Here is a 19,056-nt window from a genome sequence, read left to right as displayed (position 1 = left end):
TGTTCACAAAAAAATGCTCATTTCAGAATAGGCTTACTTGACACTAGCAAAACTCTGCTTTCGAGAACACTTTAATTTTATTGGCTGGTAGTAATGTTTTTACAAATGTCACTAGAACATATTGCTTTGTTCCTTCTAATGCTAGTACGCTTGAGCCTATATAGAAATGGAAATGAATTTTATTTTAATTGTGCAATTTGGAAAAGCTAAATTTGGTTCACAGGTCATTTTATCTCAGCCTTTTCCATCACATCAGGCCAATATACTGACATTGTAAATTTAAAGTTAACAGCACATGAAATGTTATAAATTTTGAATGAATTCCCTCCCCTCTCCAAATTTTAGTTTTGTGAATTAGAATTGGCTTTTGTTGTTTTTGCTGCTTAACTGAAATTTCATTGAATGAATTCAGATTTCAAAGTTCTTTCTTTTAAGTGTCTTCTGACTTTTTCCATGTAGTCTCGTATTTAATTAATTTAATGCTCCGTTACCAGAGTATGCCTGGAAAGTATCAATAATGGATATTTAACACGAGGACTTTTAATATAAGGAGATTTTAATATGGATGACTTGATTCTGGCATTCTTGCTGAACTTAAAAACCAGGTAAATTTGTACTACTAACTGGTTTGCAGGGGTTGCTGTTGAGAATTGGTTTTAGGGAGTGAAAGTTTAACGGCAGTATGACAATAAGAAAGGCTGCTATGTGGTGCCATAGCGCACAGAGTGCTGTGCCTGGAGTCAGGAAGACTCCTCCTCCTGAATTCAAATTTGGCCTCAGAAATTTACTAGCTGTTGTGACCCTGGGCAAATCCCTTAATCCTGTTTGCCTCAGTTTCCTCATCTGTAAAATGAGCTGGAGATGGAAATGGAAAATCATTCCAGTATCTTGGATTAAAAAAACCCCAAATGGAGCCACAAAATGTTGGACAAGACCTAAACCCCCCCCCCAAAATTCAGTAACAACAATGGCTGTAAGAAATAGGTCAGTGAAGTTACACTTTTAGTTGGCAGAATATTTTCTTTCTTTCGAGGGAATTTTAAAATGTGGCTCAATGTGTGTTGTATCATTTTTTGGGGGGAGGGGACGTGCTGGGCTCAAACTGAACTTCTTTGACGACAATAAGAAAGTCCATTTATGAGAGAGGTAGGGTTTTTTTTCCTTCTTTAAACAATCTCATTGAAGCTACCCTTAAGAAGTATTACACTGACAGTGGAAGAACTTGTTTTAACTTTTTATTAGAGAAGTTGAAAGTTTAATTTCAAGATTGATGGTAGCATAATTTTATCTTGCCATCTGTTTTGTTCATAGGAATGCACAGAATCAGTTTGTACAAGCATATGCAACAATTCAATAGGTGCTTTGTGTACTAAAATCAGTAATCTGATTGGTTCTAAACTACCAAGTTTCCATGCAGTCTCCTTTGTATTGGCTGGCAGCATGGTAAAATTCCAAATGGAATGCTTCTCATGCACTGTTCTGCAATATAACTACAGCAGGCTGTAAGCCCATGCAGATTAACACTGTAGCAAATTTTTTTTTTTATTTAACAGACATAAAAAGGTTATTTCCTGATATGAAATTCTGAAAATCTGCATAAATATTTTTGTGTAAAATTAAATTAGTTATGTACTTCTTTTTAAACTAGAACTTGAAGTATCAAGAATGCCCACATAATTCATATACACACATATATATGCATATATATATAAACATCATATATATGCTTGTTTCATTTTGCTAAAAGTCATGATAATTAATCAAATGCTATTCTGTGCCATACATTTAGTCAGCATTTACTTGGTAAGAGAATGAATGTGGTCATATACATTTATAGTCATCATTGGTGCTTGTGTCATGCAAACACAGGTCTAATAATCCTGCTTACTAATTGTGTCATGTGGCAACATTTAGGTGATTTTTCTAAAATATTGTGAATTTAAGCGTATAAATACTTTATACATTTTCACAGTTACAAACTTTTGCCAATACCCATTTCACAATCTTTAAGATGCAATAATAAATTGTAATATTGGGAATTTGTAGCAGTAGGATCAAGATGCAAACTCTATAAAGCAATGTTTGATGTAAACTTTTCTTAAAGTGCCTCACACACAATTCTTTTAACTTTTGAGGACTGATGAATTTTGGCACATATGGTTATCTTGTACTTTCCATTGTTTAACCATTTCAACAACTTCTACAGGAAATTGGCTTCTTGCGGCAAGATGGAGATATGGCACTTACTAATGAGGTAACTTAGATGTAAGGAATATCCTGTAAAGTTATTGATATGTCATACTATAATTTCTGCTGATGAATTTGCAGAAAGAAGTTTTCCAATACATGCATTTTTCAGCTGTTTCTGCATGATTTTTTACTGTACCTCAGACATGTCCTAGTACATCACAAAGCAGGGTGTTTTATACCAAGCTCGTTTTCTTGTGATGATGCTGAACAAACACTTAAATAGAATTAAAAATGGTTAAACAGTGTGCCTCATTGGAAAGACAGGTTGTCACAACAGAAACAGTTCCTATTAGACAAGCATTCTTCAGTACTCAAAAAGTTAAAACTGAAATATCTAACTCTTACGTGTTCTCCATGGTCTCAGGCAATGTCTTGCCTAAACAGAAGGGGGAAAATAACAAATAAAATAAAATGGTTTCAGTCCTCATCGTACAGGGCTCTGCAGTCTGGGGGTGACACTGTGACACTATTAGGTTGTCAGTTTGGGTTGTGGAGTTTCACACCACTGTTGCTGGCCTTCGGTCCATCTCGGCTTCCAATTTCACCATCTGCTGCATCTCCTTTGCCTGTAATACCAGAAATAGAGCCTTATTCAGATAACTACTTGCTTGAAGATAGTGTCAAAATGAACTACGTTCCTGTTTCCTCTCTCCCCTCTGCCCCACCCCAACATCTGAAGCTATTCTGTACAATGCTGAGAAAATTAACCAAAATAGTGAAAAATTCAGCCAATCATGTATCTTGTTTAGTCTAAATGATACCTAATGATTTTATTCCTATCCACCCCTGAAATGAATTGAGATTGTTTTGGCTTGCTCTTGACACAACCGTTGTCACTTTTTTTTCTCTCACAGTAAATTAGATTGACCTTTAAGTGTCTTAGATGTTAATGAGACTTGCATAGTTGGTTTGGCTAGATTTTCCTTTAATTGGAATATTTATTAAGAAGGGATAAAATTTGCTTGATACTCTTTTCTCAGGTTCCCAGATTCACCCATATGCTTTCTTACTGCACAAGTCAGCTCTTACTTCTTTGATTGTGTTAATAATTATAAACCACCAGGAAGAAATTCATGTTAATGTCGTCTCAGGCAGAGCAAACAGGATACCCAAACATCTGGAAGATCTGGTGAGGGGAATCCAATTGCCTTGTACCATGTAGACAAAACAAGCAGCTGAGAAGCTTTTTCACTTTTTAGGGGGCTCTCTAATGTTATATCAACATACCCCTTGCTCTAGATCTCACTGTAAATATCTATATATGCATATAGATCTACCATGAGTACCACAGAATGTATCTAATCTAAGAAAACTTTTTGCCTGCTTCATTTTCAAATGACATGACATTTAGAAATAAAGACAATTTAAGAATGGAAACACAGAGACAGTAAGATAAGAATCAAGGAGTAATTTAAGATAGGAGTCAGTCTTTTGAAGTGTGGTAATATCACTACTCAACTCAATCCAGGTTGTGTGTGTGCACTCCAGCTGACTGGAGGGCTCATTGGAGGGATTTGTGGCCTACTGGGTTACGATGATGTGCTTCTAAATGACTTTTGTTACAAAGTCTTCTTAGTCAATTACTTTAACCAACACAGTGTTAATGAACAGTTCAGTTCTCGCTACATCTTTTGAATAATGTGTGTCTCACTCTTAGCTTGATGGTAAGGGTAGATAGAAGATAGTGTGAAAGAGTTCAGACCTTTAGTCTTAAACTGAAGACATTTTTCCCCACTGCCTTATGTCTCATGCCAATACAGAATATACTTTTTGATTTTAAAACTTAAGATAATTTGTGTGATATAGAAAAATGGAGAAATGAAGAAAAATAGGCATATGAAGATGACACAGAGACAGTGTTTAGAAACATATGATAATGACACGTTATAGACTTTGAAAACTCAACTTTTTTTTTCTGTTTGTTTCTGAAAAACAAAACCAATAAAAGAATTCTTAATGATTAGACTCGTCCTGTGCTTTTATCCCCCCTCAATTGGTTGAGGTCAGTATTGCACGTAGGAGAAAAAGAAGATCTAGTAGTAGTCAAATAATGTACTGTCATGACAGACCAGGTTAAGCCAGAGGTTAGTTAATATGGATCTTATGGGTTAGTATATGATGATGATTAGGAAGCTGGAGCAGAACAGATGCTGCACTAACTACGATGAGGAGATTCTCTGCAAACTGAATTTTAAAGATGTGAAAGCCTTATCTGTCTGTTACTATGAAAAACATCAAAGCCCATTTTCAGAGAGACACCAGCCTTAACTAAAGCCACTCTCTGAAATGGAGAGGATTGTGGTCCTTTTGTCTTAACCCAACTGCTGACAGCATTTACGGCAACACCAGAGTAAAGTCTTCAATCATGGCGCATTTGATCCATGACTGTGGCTCTAGCTTTTCAAGTCTACAGTTGGTACATCCTGATAAAACACCTCAGAAATAATTATCTGAAAGGTTTTCAGCATTATTGCTCAACTGGATCCAGTTGTGAGATATCCAAACATGAAATAAACAGTTAAGGCTATTCAATTCAAAACCCCTGAATAGTCATTGTGAACAGATGCTAATCATAAATGGTGAACAATGCTATTAGCAATCATTATCTGGCTGGTACTTTTGAGAGACTGCATTTGCAAAGAGTGCACCCAGGATAATGATCTCATTTAGAAGGAAAGCGGCAGCTTGCTGATTATAGGCTCAGTCCTACCTTGTGTTTGAGACACTGCATGACAGGATTTCAAAAGCTGTTTGTACAAAAATAGGAATGTCAAAATTGAGTCATACAACACGAAGCAAATAAAATAAATGAATACTGAAGTGAATTGAAGAAATGGATGCAGAAACCATATGCAGGAAAATAAAAGGTTAATAAAACATGTGTCTGCCCATTAATGAAAAAGTTCCCCAGGCCGATATCAATGGGAAAATAGCTAGTCTTGGAAGCCAAGATTGTCCCCTTTCTTTCTACTCTAGAGGTTTCAGAACATACACCGTTATTTAAAGATCTCTTATAACTCTACTTGATGAAAGACTAGCAAAAATAAAAAAGGAATTAATGAGATTTCAATAGCCAGATAGAACTCTTGGGTGTGAGAGCATTGCAGCTATTAATGGTAATATATGTCCAAAAGAAGGACTAACTCTTTTGAGGGGAAAGAGCAAAACAGGTTGATACTAATTAGAATGCAATTGAATTTTTGTCAGGAAAATCCCTGCTATTGTTATCTGAAGTCTTTTAATGGAATCCTCCCCTGAATATATCTGCATTGCTGCATTGTTAAAAAGCCAAGCCCTGCATCAGAGTCCTGAGCCGGGACTAAAAGCTGTGAGGTGATCTTCACATTCAGCACGAAGCCCTGACTCTAGAAACACGGCTAGTTCTAGGCTCCACTATTTAAGAAGCATATTGGATACAGGACCAACAGGAGAGCAACGAAGATGATTAAAGGGAAAAATTACTTGAAGATTTTAAAGCAGTCCTTTCCTATTTTACCTGGGGGGAGGTCTCGTAAGAGTTTTCAAGGAAATATCAGGGAGTATTTGACCCAAGGAGGATTAAGGACAAATGTATTCCACCTTCACTAAATTTAGAGTAGTGTTTGTGCTGTCCTGTGAGGGATCCAGTTTAGAGACAAGAATCCATTTTTTAACAGCGAAGGCTGGGAACCTTTAAAGGTTTTACTGAAGTTTCAAACACAATGAGACTTAGAGCTGGAAGGTCATCTAGTTCAATGCCTCTCTTTTTACAGATGAGGAAACTGAGGCCCAGAGACATTATAAGATTTGCCCAAGATCATACAGGTAGTCAGGAGCAGAGTCAGAATTCAGACTCAAACCTGGATTCCAAATCTAGCTTATGTTAAATTAGACCATGAAGCACTGTGGAAACATCTCTAGAAATCCTGAAATTCAGAATAAATCCTCACCTGTAGGTATCTGTGGCCTTCCTTGAAGTTGACAATGTAATCCAACACAACACTTCCATATAGCATTTCCTTACAATTATTTTACCTCCCTCAAGCTCTGTGAATGTGGTAACTGTATAGTCTTTTATATTTTCCTTCTTCTTCCCTTTCTCCATCCTCCTATCTCTAACATTCTCTATTCAGTTGTGCCTAGAACAGTTTACTAAGTACTCAATTAGTGTTTGATGTATTTGAAATTGCTAACCATTGAAATGCTAGAAAATGTTCTCGGTAGGTAGGGGCTAAGTCCTGTTGTTTCTTAGGCAAGGTTTATATTGCTACAGCTACAAGTATATATGTAAATATCATAAAAAAGGTATTTTGTTGTGCTTTACTAAATTTAAATATTTAATTGAACCTCAGCATCTATGGGACCTATGCTTATGTGACCCAAATTAACACTTAGTTGGCAGGGGACTTTGATATTAAAACTTAGTCCAATGATAAATAATTCTACCTTTTTGCAATTTTATTTATATCCATTACACCAAGCAACAATGCATTCAATATGGTTTCTTACTTTATTGAACTAGGTTTTACCTTAAAATAGTACCTTTACTCTTGTTTTTAACAATATTTTCTCTAATTCCTGAATTCCTTCTTTCCAGTTTCATATATGTGGACACTCAGTCTTAAGAAAAATAGGTGCTCTCTCTGTCTCTTTCTCTCTCCCTCTCTTATACACACATACACAAACACACATATAAAAACATAGGCATGTACATGACAATTATGGGGATCTAGGTGACTTTCAATTTTCATTTTTTTCTCTTTTTCTGAAAAGTATTTCAACTAAAAATGAAGAAGGAAACAGGGCAATTCATAAAGTGTTACAATTCATATACCTATCAAAATGTGACAGCTATATCAAGAGTAGTGTATTGATTAATCAGTAGTGGGATAGTACACTGGATAAGAAATCAAGGAAAAGAGTTTTGGTCTTGGCTCTGCTACAAAGCTGTATAACCTTCTACGGGCCTCAATTTCCACATATGTAAGATAAGGGGGGTGGATTTGATGGTCTTAAACATTTCTATCAGATCTAATATTTTATGAGAAACCGTCATACATTAATTAAGGGGAAATTAAAAAAAAACTTTATTGTCTCTTTTCAGGATTATTGAGCATTTGTTTAAATACTCTAAGGCCACTGGCAAAATGGGTTATGAAAATATCCAACTGTATATGGGTGTCTAGACAATTTTGGAGGGATAACTAAGAGTTTTTGAACTTATAGCAAACAAAAGCCTCAGATACAGATTTTGATGAATTATCCTTGCTAATTAGGTACCAAGTTCATTTATTTCTGTATTTTTAAAGGACTAAAAACGTTGTTAGCACTCTCCAAATGTCAACCATTTTCAGCAACACAGCCCTAGTTACCATGTCCTTCTGATAATGGTGTTAGAAATTACATACACCATAATCCAGAGCTCATATTTTTCTTTTAAGAATCAGTGAACTCTTTGTCAAACAATTTTAAAGATTTTCTTTGCAATATTGCTCCTCAATATGAATTACTTGATTCTGGAGAAATAATGTATTACTGGTAGAAATATGATTCCAAGAAAGTCTCTCCTATAAAGAACAAACAAAAAGAGTTTTGGGGAAGCTTCCACACTTTTAATGAAAAACAGATTTAGTCACTACAACACTGCTGAATCTTCGAGACTGAACTCTCAAGTGTTCCTTATGGTCCTATGGTCTTAATGTACAATTAAACAGGCAACGTTGTGTAGTGGAAAGACCACTGGACTGGGAGTCAGGAGGACTAGATTCTAGTCCTGACTGCTACACAAATTAGCTGTGTGACAATGACAGATTACTTCATCTCTATCCTTGTTTCTTCATCTGACAAGAAACAGGGTTGGACAAGATGACTTCTGAGGTCCTTTCATATTCTAGCATTCTTTGTTTCCAGTAAATGATGGTTCTGGAGCCTCTTTTGTTTGGGTTCCACCTACAAGTGCTAGTTTGCCTGTAGAAGATGAGGATCCACCAGAAAAAGCCCCCAGAGCAGTTTATGGTCCTTTAAAGCAAAGACTTCTGTTTTTGATGATCATGAAGTACCTCATCTAGATTTTCTCTTTGTGTTATCCTTCCTGATCACTTCAGAATTGCATAATGCCTATTGGTTTATTTTCCTCATTCCCTTTTTTGTTAAACACCAGTATTTTTTATCACTTCAGTGTAATAGTGGGAAGTACAACCTCTTAAAATCACCATTTCTTACGGTTTCTAATAGGAGTGATCTAACTACAAAGAAGATAGTCAAAAATGTCATCTTTGTATTGTAAAACAGCTTATTTATTTTATACCTTTTCCGGTAAAATACCTGTTCATTCTGTTTTTCCAGGACTTCTAGATGTTCAAGTTGAACTTTTTTTAACTGATCCATTTCTTTTGACTGTTTCATTGCGAGCTGCAAATAAGACAATAGTAAATTACATTCACAACATAAGTAAGTTGTGTTTTCAAATTGATAGATGATCTATTATCAAATACATTAAAGGAGATAATGAAAGTGCATGGGAACAGAAGATTTTTAAAAAGAGAAGTGTTGTTATTAGGGATAATCCATGGTTGGAACTTGACTTAATTTTCTGAAAGAAATAAAGGCAGGGTCAAATAGTGAACCTAATCTAAAACATTGGTTGGAAGCTACTTCTGCCATTCAATGGAAAGGGGAAAACCAGAACTGAGATTTCTATATAACTGGGCAATAAGCTGTACAAAAAGAAGAAAACTGTAAAAATAAATAGCAAGAACTATTCCATAAGAGCATACATAGGACCTGTTCATGAACAACTGTCCCCCAAATCATACTTACTCTCTTTCTTTCTTCCAGAAATTTTTTAGTGTTACTGCTGTTTAGTTCCCTGACTCTCCTAAAAAAAACCAAAACAAAACAAAACACAAATATCTGTATTTGTTCTCATGATATTATATGCAGTTGATAGAGCATCAAATAAAAGGTTCCCTTCCTCTAATACATTATCTAGATTAATTTATTCATTTTCTAGAGAATTGATCTTGTTTTGAATGATTATGATCAAGATTTCTAAATAAATACTAGGACTCTTGAGAAATAAAATATGAGTGGAATATGCCTCAAGTTCCATTCCACAGACATCAGATCTGTGTGTATTTGATTTAAAATGACTGAATTGTTTTGATAGAAGAATTCACTTGTAGATAGTTTGCTAAAAGGATATCTAAATGTAACTTATAAAAAACTTCAAGAATACAGAGTTTACATATTTTTTAAATCATTCCATATTAATTGAGAATTTATTATTAGACCTGGTATATGCTGGGAATTACCTTTTGAAAGAGGGTTTGATAAATGAAGAGTACAAGAATTACCAGTAGATAAACATTTAAATGATTTTAAAAAAAATCATCCCTTAAAAGATCTTACACAGTACATTAACTACAAAAGCTGCCCCAAATTATTCTAAATAAGTGAGTTTTACTATAATTATAGTACTTAAAGTTTCTAAGCAACATTCTGTAGCTCCCATTCATGTAAGATGACTTCTTGCTGGAGTGTCTTCCCATGAATAACCAAGAGGAATGTGTAAATTGAATACTTAAGAATGAGGTGCTATAATATGAACCAAGAAAGTGCAGTTTATGTTTAAAAGAATGATAACTTTAAGACTCTCAGTGTAACAAACATGTATGACATTTCTTGATGGGGAAATGCAAAATGGAAAAAATAAAGATCTTAAACATAATAGATCAGAAAATTCCAAGAGCTTATGTCTCTGAATCCCTAATTTAGAAAATCCAGATATCAGAAAAATTAAAGGAGGTTATAAATAAGATAATAATGAGGATATAAATATTAATAACATCTCAAGGAATGTTGGTCAAATTCCATTACAATGAAAATTTCCTCCTCTCCTTCCCCTCCTCCCCCCACGGATACCAAAAGTTTTCAAATTTCAGTGATAGCTTATAAGTTATAAAAACAGTAAATTCTAGAAGAGCAAAAACAAATGAGTTTGTGCGTTAGTATTCATTCTAGTAAGATCTGGCCTCTATTAATAACATAGATACAATATTAATTTATTATGCTAATTTGGAATTCTAATTAACCAATACTGTTAAACATTTTTAATATTTTGTTATTTTAAAAACCCATGAAATTGCTTGACAACATCATTTAAGGTAAATAGCTGTCACAAATGAAAATAAAATAGTTTGGAATGTGTTGAAATTAATATCCTGCTTACATGTGTTCCATGGGATTTTTGATCATGAAAAGAGGCCATTTCTGTAGCATGTCATCTCAGGGCATAGAATTCTTTAAACCATTACAAAAATACATGTCCATGAAGTCAAGTGTATTAATGTTCAAAGAAAGCTTCATATTCTTAATATGGAAGAGAATCCTTAATTTAATATGTATCCTAAAAGAATCACCCATTTTAGGTCTCTACCTAACCACAGACAAGAAGAATACTTTAGGCAAGTTATTCCCAAAGATATCACAGGCTAAGTAATCAACATTTTTGGCATCTTTTAAAAAATAACCTGTAAAATGTCCACCAGATAACCATCACTGGTATCTTAATAGAGCGCTTCAAGGTCACAATAAAATTTACAGGATTAGTTTTTATCCCTAGGAGCTCATGACTTTGCAGTGCATTTTCTGTGGATTAATGACAAACTTTGCTGTGGGTCATTAACCTCAGAGACAGAGCCACCTTCTAGCTAGTCATTAGTTCTCCAGCAGAAAGCTCTATGTAGACATCATTACTGGTGGATGAATCTAGAGTTTATCTAAATCCTTAAAATCACTTTATGCCTGATGATATGTGAACTCCTAGATGTCTCTGGGGGGTAGATAGCAAGCTTCAGAGAAGGTACCCAAGGTTATTACTTCAGTGAGTGTTCTCTAATTGGAGTGAATAGAAAACAAAACCAAAATGGCTATTATTAACTTTTCTTGTAAGTCAAACAATAAACCAAGTGGTAAGACTGGCAAAAAATCATCACCTGCATGATCAGTAAAGTGGGAAGTAGAGTGGAAGAAGTAAAATGGCTAGATGCATGTGTGGCCCTTAGGACTGAATAATCAGAATACAGAATAAAATGCTACTATAGCCTCAACCGTAAGCCTTCATAACAATGAGGAGAAACAGAGAGTACAACGAGACCCAAACCCATGTCTTTTATTTCCAAATCGGAGAACATGTTTTTCTTTGGTGTGTATAAGTTATAAATCAATGCCATACCTCCTCAAAGTAAGTAATTTAGACTTACCTCTCTCTTTCTGCTTTATTTTTGATTGATTTGTCTTGACTGATGGCTTTGCTGTTTTCCATGGAAATCTTGGCCTGATTGGCACGCATTTCCTTGCATTCTCTAGACACAGGGAGAAAAAGGCTTTGAGTTTGTTAGGTTCACTAAATATTTTTATTTATCTTCTTAGGTGACTACTCTTTTTGGTATCCATTCTTTACTTCAGGAGTGATAGCACTAAAACCATTTATAATAGTATGTCTGCCTATCTTAGGCTGACTGCTGCACCTCAAGTTCATATGGTATTCGTTATTTTTAAGTGTCACTGGTGGGCTCAGGAGGTAGAGAACAAGTCTATGTCTCCAAAAAGTGTGATTCAGGTATATTCTGTACTGTTTTATTCCCACTGAATACAAATAAATCTCTACTGGATTGAAAAAATGATGGGTAATTCCCCCTGGAATTTTGTTTTATGAGTGAATATGATACAAATGTTTGCAGCCATCAACAATTCACCTCTGATGATTTAGTCTATGAAAGGGCACAGAGATATACATGGAAATAGGAACAATCCTTTATGTCCACAAAGATGTGTTAAATCAGGAATTCTTAACCTTTCTGTGACATGGACCTTTTGGCAGTCTGGTGAAGGAAGGACCCCTTGGGATACAGAATAAGATTTTTAAGACCATAAATACATAGGATTATCAATACATAGGATAATAAAAATAAACTAATCATATTGTAATATAGTTATCAAAATATTTTACAATAATTTTTAAAATTATATTTTGTTTTTCAGTTGATGAAGATCTGTTTTCTCACCCTTTTTACCCCAGTCTTCCCCCTGTCCTCACTTGAGAACTAACTAAAAACAAATCCTGTTAAAAACATGTATAATAAATCAAAACAAATGTCTCATTGGCTGTGGCCAAAAAAAAAATTGTCTCTCAAAATATTAAAATAAAAACAAGTTCACATACATCAAATCAAGAATACCTATGTAAAATCATGTAAACGTGTGATTAAAGATATATGTTTATATATGTAAGTGTATGTGTGCATATGTGCATTGGGCATATACATGTATCTATATACATGTGTATATGTGTAAAGTATGCATATACATGCATGTACATGACACTTCAAGATTTTTATGTTTTTTGTTTCTATCAATGGCATGAGATCCATCCATTGATACAGACCACAAACCCTCTGTGAATAGTCTGAGTATGCCTGTGAATGATCTTGGAAATAAGCCCTTTTGAACTTTGCTAAATAGGTTTGGTTAGATATCTGCTAAACTTGTAAAAAGGCAAGTGACTCATTAGATTACCTACAAGGTATATGGCAAACTTAAATCTATAATTAGAAATTTTTATAGGCAATACAATGCCCATAATTGGGGACAGCTAGCTGGCATAGTGCATTAAGCACTGTGCCTGGAGTAAGGAAGACTCATCTTCATGAGTTCAATTCCAGCTTCATACACTTATTACCTGTGTGACCGTGGGCAAGTCATTAAACTTTTGCCTGAGCTTTCTCATCTGTAAAATGAGCTAGAGAAGGAAATGGAAAACCACTCCATCTTTGCCAAGAAAATCTCCAATGGGGTCACAAGGAGTCAGACATGACTGAAAAACAACTCAACCAATAGGTTTCCTCATATATGTGCCCAACTTCTTGGCAAGTAAGTTAATACATATTTTCATTACAGAAATAATGCTACCTCATGTTCACTTAGAGAAGCAGTATCAGGCAGCAGAAACCTGTTCTCAAAGCAAGGAAGATCTACCTAGGTTCTACATGGTGAATGTGTGATCCTGGGCAGGTTATTTAACTCAGTGCTCTGAGAGGTTTAAGGCTCCAAGTTTTAAAGACGATGCCAACCTTCACTGGTTCAGGGAGTTCTTCGTCTGGGAGGACCTTATACCAGTAAAATCACAGATCCAATCCCTATACTCATCCTTAGGCTATGTTTGCAAAAGTGCTTTATAGCTTCTAGATTGCTTTCACTTACTGTATTAGAGCAGAGATATCAGTGGTTTAGGAGACAAAAGAACCTAGATTCAAATCATGCTCTGTTATTTACCATCTTTGTTACCTTGGGTCATGTGACCTCTTGGGATCTTTGTTTCCTAACCAATAAAATCAGGGTCTCTGACTAGACAACATCTAAGTGTCCTTCTGGTTCTAAATCTATGACTGTTATCTAATTCAGGGCAACTAGATGGTACAGTGAATGGAGTGCTCAGCCTCTCATCTTCAGTTCAAATGTGGCCTTAGATATTCACTAGCTGTGTGAACCTGGGCAAGTCATTGCACTCTGCTTGCCTCAGTTTCTCATGTGTCAAATGGATTGCAAAAGGAAATGGCAAACCCCTCCAGTATCTTTGCTAAGAAAACCCCAAGAGGTCACCAAGAATCAGACAGGACTGAAAACGTCTGAACAAATGATCTGATTGAATTGTCATTATAATTCTGTGAGATAGCAAGACCAAGTACTATTATCCCTGTACTGCACAAAATAAGGATGTGTCCTTATTGAAGAGAAGACCGCTAGAAAGGGGCAAAGCCAAGGCCATAAACTAGGACTGCAGATACTGAGAAGAGGGTTCTTTTCTCTATACTACACAAGGTTCAGTGATGCTAATTTATTGACCTCAGCCACAACAAACACTATTGAAGTGAAAATAGCTCACATTTCTGAAAGAAGTTTTGTGGTTCATTGTTGGAAATGAAATGGAAAAGAAATAATACTTTTGATATGAATGCAAGTTTAAGGGAAATTGGAGCTTCATCTGCCCTTCAGGTGATCCTAAAGAACTGGTTTTAAATTGTTTCTTTTTTCCATTACAGTTACTGTTTGAGGCATATATTTCTTATTCATTCAACTACAGAAAGATCAAAAAAGACACAGAATTTACTTGCAGTACCCTATTCTGTGAAGTACCTTCAAAATAGCAGGAAAGGAATAAAAACCCTGGTATCATAGCAACAATCAAAAGCAGCATATTTACTGTGCTTTCTGCATACTGAATTAAGAACATTTCTTTCAGACTAAGAAAAGTGAATACTTTTTTTCTATTCTAGGGACAGGGAAATTTTATACTTTAAGAGAGATGAGGGGATAGACCATTAAGCTCTGAAATTTTCTAGAGGGTAAATTTAATTTCCTAAAGTCCTGCTCACCCCACTGTGTCACGGACATGAAGTTGTGTTGTCAAAGTTTGGGGTCTGGTAGGTTCTTCAAGAGGCAGTGGGTAGAACACCAGACTAGGAGTCTGGAGAAGTTGAGTTCAAATCTGGCCTCAGATACTTACTAGCTGTGTGACCTTGGGAAAGTCACTTAACCTATGCTTGCCTCATTTTCCTCAACTGTAAAATGAGGATGCCAGAAACTATCTTCCAAGTTCCTGGGGAGGATAAAAGGAGATAATATTGTAAAGCATTTAGCACAGTGCCAGTCATATGATAGGTGCTATATAAATGCTTATTTCTTTCCTTATCAATATGTAAAGACTTTGGGTATGGGACTACCAATACGGTGTGTATTGTTCAAGGACAAGCTAAGTTAAGGAAGCTCAAGTAGAATCAGAACCGTAATCCTGCATAAGTTTATTATGCTTAAGGAGAGTTTGAAATTACTGAAAAGACCTGATGGTAGATTAATGCTTACTAGAAGAGACTCTGGGAAAATGAATTCCCACGGGAAAGAATTTTGTCTCTAGGTAAAGCAATGGAAAGCACCTGATCAACTTGCAATATTTGTTTCTAAAATGTCCTAATTAAAACTTGGTCACTGTGCCCTATTAAATATACATCATCAGTCTCCTTGTTTATATCTTCCTTTCCCAGCATTGTACAATCCATCATTTGTTTTTTAACTCTGTGCCATCCTCAATCTGGTTTTAAGAGTACACATTAGCCAATTATTATCAGTTCAGAAGAAGAGCGAGGATATTTGAATATTATGGTTGTGTCCTTTCCTTTAGTAAGAAATAAAATGTCATGTTGGCTTAGTCAAAAAATTGGAGAATGGGGTCAGTTCTTCCACATTCATCACCAAAAGAATTGATATCAGGAGATGTATTTTTTCAAACATGGCAACTCTCAACGGATTGCAGTCTGTACATGTAGAGAAGATGTACAAACTGATGAAACGATGACTCTTTCAGGGTGTGAAAGTGTTGTTCATTCATATGTATTCATCTAAAATAATTAATCAAATATAAAGAAGTGTAAAAAATTCATATGGCTGTGTCTCTTTGTGTAAAATAGGGTAGAGGATAGTTATCCTGGTCAAAAAAGAATGTTCAATTGAAGTATTAAGATAATAGAAATAAGTGGCAGTTTGGGATTTTACTTTTGTCTTGAATTAGCTGCATTATGTGTTTAATACATTCTAAAAAATGTAGCAAAGGTCATGACTATGATTTGGGACATGCTAATAACTGTTTAAAATAAATATTAATTAGAAACATATAAATTTAATTTGAATCAAACATTGGTATCATTAATAGCCAAGTGATTTCTCCTGGAGAAGGATGTATTTGGTAACAATTTCCTATGATTTTTGAGGGATCCAGTGAGTGCAGCCACACTGGCTTGTCTAGCACAAGCACTAACAATTATTCACCTCTAACATTTCACAATTATGTGAAGAAGGTAGGATGAGGTAAAATCCAAAGACTTTATCCATGTAGACTTTAAGGAAAACACCTTTAATTTCCTGGAAATGGGAATGAGCTACAAAGGAAGTCTACCAAACAATGAACTACTTTTTTTCCTACAAAATATTTCAAAATCATCATACCAAGAAACTCATCCTAAAACATCCCTGTTACTATTTGAAGTGTAAAATATTCTGTACTCAATTTAAACACATAAAAAAAACAACAACCAGAAAACAAAATTAAGAGTACATTTGTCAATGTAGTCACAGAATGAGAATGTAATTATAATATGAAGGGGATTCAGATGACAGTGTCAACTCAATTATTTGGGAGATATCCGATTTGTGCATCATCCATGTCTCTTTTTCTTCTTTCCTCTTTGGATTCCTGCTTTCTGGCTATCTTAGGTTATATAATGTAAGTAAATCAAAGGAGGAGAAACTGAAATAAATTATTTTAGCTATTTGTTAGCTAAAGAGTTGGTGGAGAAAGAAGGCAAAACTATATAAGCTAAGTATTTCAGAATCTGTAGATTTTGGCTATTCATGTTCCACTAGATCCCTATTAGCAGAGACAATCAAGAATTGGACTAACAAATTAATGATGCACTCTACTGCTGACTTAGTTCTAGTGTCTGATGTTCTCTGACACTTCCTTGTTCAGACAAAGAAATGACAGACCATCTAGCCATTTGAATCCCTAATGGAGAATATTTAATCTTTTTAGGTACTTCTGCAATATTAAAAGCACAAGAAGGCAGGTCCTTAGTGCACTGGGTAGGTGCTTTCTTAGCACAGTGCCTGGCACACAGTAAGTGCCGGATAACTGTTTGCTGTCTTGCCTTGCTTTTAAAGGATTTCTGGAAAAAAACAGATCACAGCTGTCCCGGTTAAAAATGTGTTGAAGGGCTATGGAGAGAAGAGCATGCACAAACTCACAGCCTCACCAAAGTGTCAAGGGAATCCGAACCAAGTTATGCTAAGAGGCATTGTGAAACGCATATTACAGTTTAGGGCCTTGTTTGCAAGACAAAGGAGTTTGCTCATGCTATTTGCCTGTATCAAAAACCTGACCAAGGAAGAGTCACCTAAGCTAAGAACAATTAAATTACTAAGCCCTGTTCCAATTCTACATGGAACGGCTATACATTTTTAAGGTTTCAAAGGAAGGAGGTAACTATGAAGTACCAGTAAGCAAAAAAAAAAAAAAATCAACAGTGTTACTATATTCAGTAAAAGCCAGGGCTTGAATTCAAATCTACTCTCAGATGCTTACTAACTGTGTGACCTTGGGCAAATCACCTACCCTCTGTGAAATGGGTTAATTAGCCAGAGTCACTGGGAAGGTAAAATGAATTAAGATTTATAAGCACTTTGCAAACCCTAAAGTACTTTATAAAAGTTATCTCCTCCTTCTCTCTTCCTTCTTTCTCTTTCCCCTTTTCTCCACAGCGGTTCTAATCAGCAGTGCTCCTCCTCACAGCTCCAAGGTAGTTACTCCAAGATGGGAGCTGCTCTTCCTCTTTATGTGTCTGTCATAAATTTCCCTCTTCTCTCTACCAATATAAATCCTCATTTTGTTCAGGGCCCAGGTGACGGTGTACCTCCTTTTTCGGAGCCTTTTCCTGACTGTTTTAGTTCACACTGATTTCTCTTTCTTCTGAACTTCCTTAGCAACTTATTTATTCATATGGTATTTATTATATATTAATTTGTTCTGTTTCTCTTTTAGGTGTGTCTTTTTGTTCCCTTAGCTCCCTGAAAGGGAAGGAATCATATCTGTTGCTTGCATAGCATTTGTGGTATACAGTGATGTCTAATAAGTATTTATCGAAGGAATGAATGAAATAAATGTATCATCCATACACACAATGAGTAAATGATACATATAATACCTAGATGTATGACAAATTATAAAATATATAATAAACATGATACATGAAATAAATCATAAATCTACGCTCTTGACTCTATAATCATCCATTTGGAGATGCGGTTCCCTAAATTTCATCAATAAAACCTGAAGTCTGAATATAAAGTACAACCATGTGAGAGATTTTTCTGTGCTGTGACTTCAAACTTACTGAAATGTTAATGAGAGTTAAAGGTCTTCCTTACCCATTAATGGGCCTGTCCATTAAGGGAAGTTTGATTAGCGGAGATTTGTTTTGTCGGAAGGCCACCCCTTTTGTTAAGTTCTAATGAAGCACTGATTCTCAAGGGATGTGGTGCCCTCTGGCTCTGAAAAGTGTATATATGCTCTGAGGGAAGTATATTTTGTTTGGGGGTTTACTCATTGGAAAGTATTTATTTGGCCAAACGAGACTGTAGGTAGCTGCTAAGGAGCACCTAGGATTTGAAAACCTAGATGTGGGTGCTTCTTTCTCTGGTAACCATGTATGTATGGTCAGACAGTTAGATCTCTCTGTTTATCTGTGTGTGATATACGGTCAGACAATTGGAAGACCTGTCTGTTTGTATTTTCCCTAAAGTTCAGGGTGCTGACTTTTTCCCCTGAACTAAGTGAATGATGTAAGTGCTTGAATAAAGTAGATTGTTGACCCTTTTATAAAAGCAGATCTAAGAACCGTACAGCAGCTCTCCTGTGTATGCTGGGATCCTTGTTGTTGCACTTACCTGTCATGGGAAAGCTTTAGCTGCTGCGTTTGCTGCTCATGAGCACTGATCAGCAGTTTTTTCAGGAGATCACACTGCTGGCTGAGGTGTAGATCCCGGATTTCTTGTTCCTCAGCACTGTGGGTATTGATCATTTCTGACCATTCTTTGGTATGCTGGGCTACAATCTCTTTTACCTGTTCAAGGAAAGGGAGAGAGTTCCACTGGAATCCTCATGGATCAGTTATGATAGAAGGCAATGTAATGGCAGCCGACTGCAGGTTCCATTGATGT

At 35.6% G+C, this 19,056-nt stretch overlaps 1 protein-coding gene across 14 annotated transcripts in view; it reads right to left on the bottom strand.

The window, feature by feature from the left end:
• Positions 1–1,222: 1,222 nt before the first annotated feature.
• PLCB4 (phospholipase C beta 4) overlaps positions 1,223–19,056 on the bottom strand; it is a 482,923-nt gene continuing 465,089 nt past the window's right edge. For all 14 annotated transcript variants that reach the window (XM_072634439.1, XM_072634436.1, XM_072634435.1 and 11 more), the window contains 6 exons: positions 18,784–18,959; positions 11,493–11,594; positions 9,049–9,106; positions 8,554–8,640; positions 4,961–4,997; positions 1,223–2,816 (listed from right to left, as the gene is read on the bottom strand). In XM_072634439.1, the coding sequence (XP_072490540.1) occupies positions 2,728–2,816; positions 4,961–4,997; positions 8,554–8,640; positions 9,049–9,106; positions 11,493–11,594; positions 18,784–18,959 (549 nt within the window). In that variant the 3' untranslated portion in view covers positions 1,223–2,727. The remainder of the gene's footprint in view (positions 2,817–4,960; positions 4,998–8,553; positions 8,641–9,048; positions 9,107–11,492; positions 11,595–18,783; positions 18,960–19,056) is intronic.

This window comes from Notamacropus eugenii, chromosome 1 (assembly GCF_028372415.1).
Source record: "Notamacropus eugenii isolate mMacEug1 chromosome 1, mMacEug1.pri_v2, whole genome shotgun sequence".
In the NCBI taxonomy this organism is placed as follows: domain Eukaryota; kingdom Metazoa; phylum Chordata; class Mammalia; order Diprotodontia; family Macropodidae; genus Notamacropus; species Notamacropus eugenii.
This window is presented reverse-complemented; position numbering and strand designations above follow the sequence as displayed.